Genomic DNA, 12,614 nt, shown 5'->3' on the forward strand with positions numbered 1-12,614 from the left:
CTATGGTATAATTAACTATTTTTGTGCTTAAAAATCTTTAAAGAAAATATATTTATATACAGTTCGTACGGTCTGGAACAGATTAATTGTATTTACATACAATCCTGTCTGGGAAGTTATTTCGGGTCATGACTAAATCGGTTTACGATCAGAGTTTTGGAACAAATTATGGTCATGACCCGAGGTTCCACTGTATGTATGTTTAATTTACATATGCCTGTTGGCATTCAGATATGTAATCGTTCCTTATACTGTTTTCCTCTTACTTGCCTTTTTGTATCTAAAACCTATTTCTGTGTAAGTTCTGTTCATACACAAACCAAATAAATTTATCTATTTGGGAAAATGAAGTTAAAGCTGAGTTGAGTTGATAAAATGCACTTTTATATATGCAATAGTTATTAATAATGCAAACTATTACCAATATATTTAGTTAAAATAAAACAAAATTGTACACAATTTTATACACACAACAAAAATATTAAGCTGAACATAAAAAGAAGGCAAGAACAAAATACATGAAGGATCAAGCAAAGTTCAGTTTGCATATTGAGATAATACATTGTTGTTCTGTCACTAATGTTTATGTACACTTGATAATCCTCAGGATTCTTGCTAGAAACACAGAAAGGCGTATATAAGACAAATATTAAATGCATGTTGGAGTGTATTTGTGGTGAATTTCATAAAAGCATTTCATTTCTTTTGTTATCATTTATCCAGAAGGTAAATTAAAATCACAGTAAAACACACAAGATGACAAATGTGGGGGATGTTTTCTTGGCACACTTTAGGCCCCTTAGTGCCAACTGGGCATCGTTTAAATGCCACGGGCTACCTGAGCATTGTTTCTGACCATGTCAATCCCTTCATGACCACCATGTACCCATCCTCTGATGGCTACTTCCAGCAGGGTAATGCACCATGTCACAAAGCTCGAATCATTTTAAATTGGTTTCTTGAACATGACAATGAGTTGACTGTACTAAAATGGCCCCCACAGTCACCAGATCTCAACCCAATAGAGTATTTTTGGGATGTGGTGGAACGGGAGCTTCGTGCCCTGGATGTGCATCCCACAAATCTCCATCAACTGCAAGATGCTATCCTATCAATATGGGCCAACATTTCTAAAGAATGCTTTCAACACCTTGTTGAATCAATGCCACATAAAATTAAGGCAGTTCTGAAGGCGAAAGGGGGTCAAACACCGTATTAGTATGGTGTTCCTAATAATCGTTTAGGTGAGTGTATATATATATATATACCCCGATCTACATACTCTCAAATAGACAAACCACACGCCGTGGTGCATTGGTAGAGGCTAGCGCCGACGTCCGAGGTTCGATTCCCGAGAGGGGGTGCACTGAGTATGTACGCATGCTTCCCGATTCATTTTAGCCTCGCATCCCCTTGGTTTGAGACGTATGAAAAAATATGCAGTTAACGCAGAAAGACAGATCACCAATTGAAGCTTTATGAATATTGGATACTTTATTCGCCATCAATGATTGTTCTGGTAAAGCCATACTCAGTGTATTCATTAGATGAATGGTAAAAAAGTTAACAGCAAGGGGAGGGTGACTTATTGAGGCACGCAGGCGAAACCATAATAGCACACGGGCTCGATGCGTCAGTGCGTGTCAACTCGATCTGAATTGCGCGATCACATTCGAAAAATATATCTTTTCAAGTTCTATTTAGTCGACACAAATATCTTTGGTTGGAATGTAAGGTGAATTTACTCTTTACATTTGTATGGTGAAGAAAAATGTATGCAATGATGCCGACATTTAACTTACATTCCTACCAGATATTTCTGCCGACTAAATAAAAATTCCTTCTATTTAAAATTTAAATAGAACTTGAACAGATATGATAGTTCATAATATCCACACAGACTTGCACGTAAGAGCGGGAGTCATCCGTTTTAACAAACAGCGTATTGCACTGATATGAAATAGCCTGCCCATTTAATTATTTAGGAATGGATAAATGAATTAAGATTTTGTACAAATAATGTTTTTCATTTTTCTTCCACCCCCTGCAACAGCTGCTTGCACCCCAAAGACTGTATATATGCGTGTGTATATATATATATATATATATATATATATATATATATATATATATATATATATATATGTGTGTGTGTGTGTGTGTGTATATATGTATATATATATATATATATGTGTGTATGTGTATATATATGTATTTGTGTGTATGTATATGTATGTATGAATATGTATGTGTGTATATGTAGATATGTATATATATATGTATATATATGTGGATGTATGTGTGTTCTTCCTTGATGGATTCTGGCACCCCCAGCAACAGTTGCTCGCACCCCAAAGAGTGTATGTATATATATTTATATGTGTGTGTATATGTATATATGTATGTATAAGTATGTATATATGTATGTATATGTATGTATGTATATGTGTGTGTGTATATATATATATATATGGATATGTATATATATATGTTTATATGTGTGTGTGTGTGTATATATATATATATATATATATATATGACAGCAACACTCATCACTCACAACAGTGACAAAACATTTACATTGACAATCATGTTACATTATTTTCAAAATGTTTCCTTTTCTTTTTCATTACTTCTTTAACACACTACTTCTCCATGCTTCAGTATTTTGCTAGTATATAAATAAATAAATATATATATAGTGGGTAACTGAAAGAATAAACTCCATAAAAATAATTCATTCACTTTAAAAAGAACAGTACAAGCAGCTTGAGTTTTAATGTCATTACCTTTACATCCATAAGCTGCATGACTTCAGGGAAGACTTCAATGCAGTTTGAGTGTGCAATGACAGTGTGCATTCGCCTGCAATTCATGATTGTAGTTGGAATGGCTTTAAGGTTATTTCCACTTAAATTCACTTCTTCAAGCTGTTCCAACTTGGCCATTTTACTGTATAGGAAAGAGAGTTAATTTTTTATTGAAATATTAAAAAAAGATCTGCACTTCCCAAAATGCAAAGTAAATACTGTACATTGAACAGCCAGCTGGTAGATTATTTACCACATTTAAATGTATTGTTCATCAATGAAAACTACCACATGAAAAATTTTAGAAACGTATAACTTATATATTTTTCCATCTAAGTTAGCAAAGTGTACTCCTAGCCGCATATTTAAAAGCCCTGCAACACTACCTGGACCATGTAGATCATTTTAAAAAAATGCACATAGGCATTCCACCAGTTTAAGCTGGCTGGAGCGTATACTGGCAATACTGGGTGCTTCCATGAACTAACTCTGGACTGAGCAACAGTGTATTGCAGGTCATAGAGATAGATAGATAGATAGATAGATAGATAGATAGATAGATAGATAGATAGATAGATAGATAGATAGATACTTTATTAATCCCAAGGGGAAATTCACACAATCCAGCAGCAGTACACTGACACAAAGAAGCAATATTAAATTAAATACACTGTGTGCACAATTATTAGGCAAGTGAGTATTTTGACCATATCATCATTTTTAATGGGTATATTCCAACTCTAAGCTGTATTAACTTGAATGCTTATTGGATTTAAGCACGTCAGGTGATGTGTATTTGTGTAATGAGGGAGGGTGTGGCCTATGGAGATCAACACCCTATATCAAAATTGTAAAAAGTCTTTCAGAGGGATGCAGCACTTTTGGAATTGCTAAGATATTGGTGTGTGATCACAGAACCATCAAACATTTTGTTGCAAATAGTCAACAGGGTCGCAAGAAACGTGTTGAGAACAAAAGACGCAAATTAGCTGCCAAAGATTTGAGAAGAATCAAACGTGAAGCTACCAGGAACCCATTATCCTCCAGTACTTTCATATTCCAGAGCTGCAACCTACCTGGAGTGCCCAGAAGTACAAGGTGTTCAGTGCTCAAAGACATGGCCAAGGTAAGGAGGGCTGAAACCCAACCACCACTGAACAAGAAACATAAGTTGAAACGTCAAAACTGGGCCAAGAAATATCTGAAGACAGATTTTTTTCAAAGGTTTTATGGACCGATGAGATGAGAGTGACTCTTGATGGACCAGATGGATGGACCTGTGGATCAGTAATGGGCACAGAGCTCCACTCCAACGTGGAGGTGGGGTACTGGTATGAGCTGGTATTTTTAAAGATGAGCTAGTTGGACCTTTTGCATTGAAGATGAACTCAAAATCAACTCCCAAACCTACTGCCAGTTTTTCGAAGACACTTTCTTCAAACAGTGATACAGGAAAAAGACCATGATTTTTATGCAGGCCAATGCTCCATCACTTGCATCGAAGTTCTCCACTGCGTGGCCAGCCAGTAAAGGCCTTAAAGATGAAGGAATAATGACATGGCCCCCCTTCCTCATCTGACCTAAACCCTATCGAGAAATTGTGGGCACTTCTTAAACGCTAGATTTACGGGAGAAAACAATACACCTCTCTGAAGAGTGTCTGGGAGGCTGTAGTCACTGCTCCACAAAAAGCTGATCGTCAACAGATCAAGAAACTGACAGACTCCATGAATGGAAAGGCTTATGACTGTTATTGGAAAGAAGGGTGGCTATATTGGTCATTGATTGATTGATTGATTTTTTTTGAAATGTCAGAGATGTTTATTTGTAAATTTTGAGGTGTTTGTTTATTATTCTCACTATAACAGATGAAAATAAACAAGTGAGATGGGAAAATTTTCATTTTTCCTTTAGTTGTATAATAAATATGCACACTAATAGTTGCCTAATAATTGTGCGCACATATGTATTCCCCTGATGATGTTCACACTCACATTTCCGTTGTGAAACATTCAGGTTTCAGGTTTATTAACATTTTGGATTGACTGATAGCACTGTGTTTGTTCCATATTAAAATTAATCCTCAAAAATACAACTTGCCTAATAATTCTGCACTCCCTGTAGTAATAGAAATGAAAAAATGAAAAAAAATAAAAATAAAATTAATGTTAGCATTTACTCCCCCAGGTGGAATTGAAGAGTCGCATAGTGTGGGGGAGGAACGATCTCCTCAGTCTGTCAGTGGAGCAAGACAGTGACAAAAGTCTGTCACTGAAGCTACTCCTCTGCCTGGAGATGACACTGTTCAGTGGATGCAGTGGATTATTCATGATTGACAGGAGTTTGCTTAATGCCCGTTGCTCTGCCACAGATGTTAAACTGTCCAACTTTACTCCTACAATACAGCCTGCCTTCTTAACAAGTTTGTCCAGGCGTGAAGCGTCTTTCATCTTTATGCTGCCACCCCAGCACACCACTGCATAGAAGAGGGCACTCGCCCCAACCGTCTGGTAGAACATCTGCAGCATCTTACTGCAGATGTTGAAGGATGCCAACCTTCTCAGAAAGTATAGTCGGCTCTGACATTACCGCCGCCAGGATTTAATTCAGGGGGGTGCATAAAGAGATTTTTTTCTTTCTACGCTCCCCCCCATAACAAAAACTTTTTTTGTATATGTATGTGCCCATTAAATACCTGCCAATACAGTCGCTATCTCTGAACAGTACAGAGCAGTCAGTTTTTGCATAGATAGATTAACCACTTAAGGCATGACCTAATTTTTAATTTTCTGACAAAAAATCGACTTTTTTTTGTTATCATATGATCACTGGAATATAGTTAAAAATGTTATTGATGTATTCAGTGGCATAGGTAGTGCTTTTTTCCTTAAGTTTTTAATGTAATTTTGTAAGCACTTACATACAGCTAGACCTCTTTTCGCGGTTAATAGTTCGATTTCTGGGAGAACAGTACACTTTAGAGAAAAATATTTCAAATAAAAATTGTAGACATTGATAAGTTCTACAACTTTTATGATAAATATTTTCTCTAAAGCGCACTGTTCTCCCATAAATCGAACTATACACCGCTTAAAAAGAGATCTAGCTGTACACTATATACTTGTATGTTGGTAAAATAGATATAATTATTTTTCGGGGTTTTAAAGTATTAGTGGCGTAGAAAGAAGGGGTTGGGGGAATTATAAATTTTAAAAAAAGTTTACATTTTTTTTCGCATTTGCATAATTATTTTGAAAATACATTTTGTAGCTATACACCTATACATATAATAACAATACACAAATAATAGCACGCTCTGAATGCAAAATATTATTATTTACGTAATAATTACAAAATAATGAATGCAAATGACAAAAATATACCACTATCAAGCTTCAAATTATAATTAGATACTACCTTTTGCTTAAGACACCAGTTGTCTTAAGCAAGTTGAGATGCTCTTTTAGAAACAAAGTGAATGATTGTTTATGTATAGTTGTAAAATGTAAGCGTCTAATTGTAATTTAAAATTTAAAATAAAAACTATTTTTTCGCGTTTTTTCTTATTATTGAAAGATTTATTTTTTTTCTCCATTTCCTTTTTTTTCAAAAGCTAGGGGGGTGCACGTGCACCTACTTGCACCCCCCTGCCGGCGCCCATGGGCTTTGACCTTTCTTACATAGAGCATCAGTATTGGCAGTCCAGTCCAATTTGTCATCCAGCTGCACTCCCAGATATTTATAGGTCTGCACCCTCTGCACACAGTCACCTCTGATGATCACAGGGTCCATGAGGGGCCTAGGCCTCCTAAAATCCACCACCAGCTCCTTGGTCTTGCTGGTGTTAAGGTGTAAGTGGTTTGAGTCGCACCATTTAACAAAGTCTTTGATTAACTTTCTGTACTCCTCCTCCTGCCCACACCTGATGCAGCCCACAATAGCAGTGTCATCAGCTTAACTTTTGCACTGGCAGGACTCGAGTCATATTGGAAGTCTGATGTATATAGATTGAACAGGACCGAGAAAGTACAGTCCCTCGGGCCCCTGTATTGCTGAACACAATGTCAGACCTGCAGTTCCCAAGACGCACATATTGAGGTCTGTCTGTAAGATAGTCCACAATCCATGCCACCAGGTGTGAGTCTACTCCCATCTCAGTCAGCTTGTCTCTAAGGAGCAGAGGTTGGATGGTGTTGAAGGCGCTAGAGAAGTCCAAAACATAATTCTTACAGCACCACTGCCTCTGTCCAGGTGGGAGAGGGATCGGTGTAGCATATAGATGATGGCATCCTCCGCTCCCACCTTCTCCTGGTATGCGAACTGCAGAGGGTCGAGGGTGTGGCGGACCTGTGGCCTCAGGTGGTGAAGCAGCAGCCGCTCCATGGTCTTCATCAGATGTGACGTCAGAGCAACAGGCCGGAAGTCATTCAGCTCACTAGGACGTGATACCTTTGGGACAGAGGTGATACAAGATGTTTTCCAAAGCCTTGGGACTCTCCCCTGTTCCAGGCTCAGGTTGAAGATGCGCTGTAGAGGACTCCCCAGTTCCAACGCACAGGCCTTCAGCAGTCATGGCGATACACCATCTGGACCCGCTGCTTTGCTGGCACAAAGTCTTTTCAGCTCTCTGCTCACCTGGGCTGCTGTAATTGTGGGTGGGGATGTCTCACCTATGCTGGTATCAGCAGAAGGATGGTTGGAGGATGCAGTACTCCGAGGTGAGAGTGGGTTACTGTGATCAAACCTATTAAAGAAGTTGTTCATTTGGTTTGCTCTCTCCACGTCTGTCTCGATGGCGGCACCCGCTTGAGCTGCAGCCAGTGATAATCTTCATCCCATCCCACACTTCCTTCATGCTGTTGTTCTGCAACTTCTGCTCCAGCTTTCTCCTGTACTGCTCTTTCGCCCTGAGCTGGACTCAGAGTTCCTTCTGCACGCGCTTGAGCTCATGCTGATCACCACCTTTAAAAGCCCTTTTCTTCTGGTTCAAAAGGCCCTTGATGTCACTTGTAACCCATGGCTTGTTGTTAGCATAGCAGCATACTGTTCTTACTGGAACTACAATGTCCATACAGAAGTTGATGTAATCAGTTGTGCATTCAACAGCCTCTTCAATGTTCTCACTATGTGACCCAAGCAATATATCCCAGTCTGTAGTTCCAAAGCAGTCTCTCAGAGCCTGCTCTGCCTCAGGGGACCACTTCCTGAATGAGCGTGTAGTTGTAGGTAGCGCCCTCACTCTTGGTTTGTATTGAGGCTGAAGCAGAACCAGGTTATGATCTGCTTTCCCAAGCGCAGGCAGCAGGGTGGCGCTGTATGCGTCTTTAACGTTTGCATATAGTAGGTCGATAGTCCTGTTTCCCGAGTGTTACAATCCACATACTGGGAGAAGGCAGGTAATGTTTTGTCCAGCGTTACATGGTTAAAGTCTCCAGCGATTAGCACAAGTGCCTCAGGGTGCTGCGTTTGTAACTTAGCAACTGCGGAATGGATGATGTCACTCGCCATCTCCGCGTTAAGCTTGAGGGGATGTAAACAATAACAACAATCACGTGTCCAAACTCTCTGGGCAAGTAATAGGCGCAGACTTACGGCCAACAGTTCGATGTCCCTGCAGCAATTGGAGATTTTAACGTTTACATGTCCTGAGTTGCACCACTTTGTATTGACATAGAGAGCGAGTCCTCCTCCTTTCTCCGGGTACTTGCGTCTCTGTCCGCTCTAACTGTGCTAAACCCGGGTAGCTCCACGTTAGCATCTGGGATGGTAGTCGTTAGCCACGTTTCACTAAAACACAGCAAGCTGCATTCTCTGTAGGTTCTGACATTTTTGACCAGCACAGCCAGTTCGTCGATCTTATTTGGTAGTGAGTTCACATTTCCCAGGACCACAGAAAGCACCAACGGTTTATAACGCCATTTTCTCTCAAGTTGTCTCGATTTAATCTTATCTTTTATCTTTGTGCCGGCTCGGCTGCCCGATATCGTCTTCTTACCTCGTCAGGTAAATAAGGAACCACACCGGCATAAGCATTTCTTCTGAGTGCTTTAAGCTGACTACTTGAATAGGCGATTCTCAGAGTGTAAAAATCCATGTCAAGTAGTAAAATAGTAAAAAGTGTCCAGGGAGCAATTCCACATGAAAGAAAGTGGTAGAAGTGATCAGTGAAATAGAGAAAAATAGAGATAAGAAGGTAAAAAGATAAAAGTCATACACGGAGCTGCTGGAATGGCTGCCACTCGGATGTGGCGCCGGAAATAAGTATGAATAAGTATGTAGTAGCCACACTCAGTGTTAGAGGTTGAATTTAGAGTTTCCAGTCAACCTAATGTGTAAATCTTTAAAGAGCTAGAAAAACTGAAGTGCTAGGGAAAAATAATAATTTGTAACATATGAAAGAATACTAAAATGTCAATGGTAATTCAATTGACAAAAAAAAAAAAAAAAATTGCATTTCACAATGCAGCTGCTGGGTAAGATTCTTTGCAAATATTTATCTTGTCCAAATAGCCATCCATCCATTTTCTGATTCTCTTTGCCAGGGATTTGGTGAACTGCTGAATACCTTGGCATAATTAGGCTCAGAGCAGGTACCATCCCTGGATAGGGGTTGAGCTCATTATATGTCACACTCATGCCCACAATCTATGTATTTACAAATGGCAGTTAACCAAACAGACAAATGTTTGTAAAGTGGAGAAAAACTGGAGTTCCTCTAAAAAACACATGGAGAAAGTACATGACTAAGATTCAAAATGACACTGCAATTGTGACATGACGGCACAAAGCAGTGTGGAACCACGCTGACGTTCTCAATAAACATTTTCAAAATGTTTTAACATATGCTGGTGGCTAAACAGATTTAATGAACACTTGTTTTCACTTTTGTTGGAACAGTCACATTATATTCATTTTTACAACACCTGATAATACATGATGTTTGAGAATAGTGTTTTTTTTTTGTTTTGCTTTTTTTTTACAGACTTTGAAAATTTCAAAGGTAAATGAATAGATCAGTCTGTGCTATTTATTTCATAAACTCACAATTTTAATAGAAGAAATCTTTAGCTAACTTCCAATATTAAAGAACAAATGCAGCAGAAAGAGAACAAAAATATGCAAATGCAAATGATATTGCCTTAAATCAATTGCACAAGTATCACTGTAAGCAGCATTTACTTAATACATAGAAACATTCATATTTACTTTGCAAGATTTTTTTTTTTTTTTTAACCGTGTCCTGTTCGGCTGTGAAGCAATCAGAATTGATGTCTGAATGCTGGCGACTAGCCTTACAGTTTTTCTCTCAGGTGGAGTGTTACAGCTTCTGCTGATGTCACGCCTGATACCAAAACTTTATTAAAAATATTTTCAGATGTTTTTAAGATTCGAACCGGACACGGATATATTTACTTTGCAAGCACTGAGCTAGGAATTTGCACTGGCAATCGGAAGGTTGCCAGTTCGAATCCCGTAAACACCAAAAGTGACTCTGCTTCGTCGGGCCCTTGAGCAAGGTCCTTAGCCTGGGTATGACATTAATCTGCATTCAGCCCTCCAACCTGCAGAGAAAACATGGGGGTTGGTGGCAGAATGGGGGTTGGTGGCAGAATTGACACTCGGACCACCATAAAAGACTTCACACTGGTTCCATTCCATCTGAACTAGTGTTGTGCTGAGGTGTCACCCGTTGTATGGCTGCACACGGGTCCTAATCTGGGATCCTGAGTTGGTTCGTCATGTGGTGGGTGTGGCAATGCGCTGTATCAGCGCCTGCTCCTAACCTCTCTTTCTCTCTCTGAAATTTTAAGTAAGTGGGTTTGTTCGCTGCAAAAAAGAAAATATCAAAAAATATTAAATAATACCTAATGTAAAATAAAAAATACATAATGAGAATTATGTCAGAAGGAATATATTATGCTTTATTTACAGTGCATAATTAAACAAATTTAGACTCTAAAGATGGTCAAGTTCACTACAACGTCACGTAACTATGTGTTGTGGATTCCCTGTTTAGGAATCACAACAGAAACAAAAAGAAAAAAACGATCCGAGTGGCTGACAATGGCAAATGATGTTATAAATTGGGTATATGAATATTTTTTAAAAAGCCTACTAAACATGCATAGTTTTATTTAAGTTATCTCAAAATGCAAGGGCTTTACAACTATCCTCTAATGCAGTGTTTCCCAACCATTTTTACACTTGTCAGTAATTTTGCAACCCACCTGGTGGGGAGGGGGGTAAACAAGTATCCCCCTTTATGGATTTAGTGCGATCATCTGAGCAAGGGGAGTTGGGTGATCCTCCTCGGTGAATCAAGCATGATTGTCAATGCACTTGTGAAATTGTGTTATCACCAGAGTGTCAGAGCATTAGATGAATCAAGCAGGATTGTCAATGCTTTTCCTCCTTGTTGAATGGAGTATCATTTTTAGAGTGGGAATTAGGGAGTGATCCAGAAATGGCCATGATCTACTTGCGATGCTATCACTGTGAATCGAGAGTAATCATCGGACCTATGTATGGGGTTTCATCCCACAGGTTAGGAAATGTTGCTCTAATGCATCAAACCTGTCTCCACCACTACAGTTCAACAACACTGGTATTAAATGGTATTCAAATCAGGTACTGGAACAGCTAGTATTCACTACTTCCAGCTATAAAAGTACATTTGATTATTTGTAAATAATTTTAGCAAGTCAGCTGCCCTGACTGTTTAATACATAATGTAGCTATTAACTTTCATTTAGATAAAGTATATACAGCTGTAATTTTATCTTCAATTTACAAAGGTTACAGTTTAAAACTAATAATTATGCTAAAAACAACAAATAACAATAAAAAAATGGTAAGTAATTCACATTCTCATTAATTTCAAACAAAATGTACTAAATCTGATTAATAGTATTTTTACATCTCTTACCTTGCTGGAAAGCTCTGCAGACAATTGAAGGCAAGATGAAGAATACGAAGACGACAGTGACCTGTCAACAGTGGCACACATTTATCAGTTAGATTGTTATTAGTTAAATAGAGCTCTTGAAGGATGCTGTGACTTTCCTCTGATAGCGTTGAAGGGGGTAGGGTTTCTAGCTTATTGGCAGATGCATTCAGACATCGTAAGCTTGGAAAGAAAGGAAAAAAAAAAAACCCTTTTAACTTTCTATACAGTAACAATATAATGCAAAAATAAGACTGGACTCTGGTCTTTTAAGATGGCACAATGGAGATATCAACTAATACTAATGACAATATATGGGTGGATCACTAAACCTTTTTCTTGTTTCTGTGTTCTCTTTTACAACTGTTACAAATGAATCATTCAAAATTAATAATGTATTTATAATGTATGTATTGTTGGTTTTTATTACAATTTAAAGGTTACTTTTGTGTAAGATGTAAAGTATACAGTACATTATGTATTTTTCTAAACAATTTTGTTGCTGTAATTTAAAGCAAGTTAGGATATTCTTTATCACAAAAGAAATCTATGTTAAGACCCATTTACAATGTACAAAAGTACATATACTGAAAATAATTTACAGAGGCCATTACAGTCACCTTTTCTACCACCAATTAATGGATGCGTACTGACAAGCTTATGCAATTCCATTAGCATGCTTGAATCTCCAAATTGGATTCCCTTGGCCAACTAAAATTCCTTCCAGCTCTATATGTACTATACAATGCATTGCAAGGAGGATAAAAAAGCCGGCACAACAAGGAGCTCTAGCAGATATTTTGTTCAACTTCAGGTACCGCTACTAACAATACTTTCACATCATTTTGAAAGTAATTTGC

The 12,614-nt window shown here is 38.2% G+C and overlaps 1 protein-coding gene across 1 annotated transcript in view; it reads right to left on the reverse strand.

Moving 5' to 3' along the window:
• Window positions 1-12,614, reverse strand: part of phlpp1 (PH domain and leucine rich repeat protein phosphatase 1) — a 239,361-nt gene that overhangs the window by 39,256 nt on the left and 187,491 nt on the right. Inside the window, exons 11-12 of the mRNA XM_039753204.1 lie at window positions 11,737-11,937; window positions 2,790-2,952 (exon numbers count right to left, since the gene is read on the reverse strand). Of these exons, the coding sequence (XP_039609138.1) occupies window positions 2,790-2,952; window positions 11,737-11,937 (364 nt within the window). The remainder of the gene's footprint in view (window positions 1-2,789; window positions 2,953-11,736; window positions 11,938-12,614) is intronic.

This window comes from Polypterus senegalus, chromosome 5, assembly GCF_016835505.1.
Source record: "Polypterus senegalus isolate Bchr_013 chromosome 5, ASM1683550v1, whole genome shotgun sequence".
In the NCBI taxonomy this organism is placed as follows: domain Eukaryota; kingdom Metazoa; phylum Chordata; class Cladistia; order Polypteriformes; family Polypteridae; genus Polypterus; species Polypterus senegalus.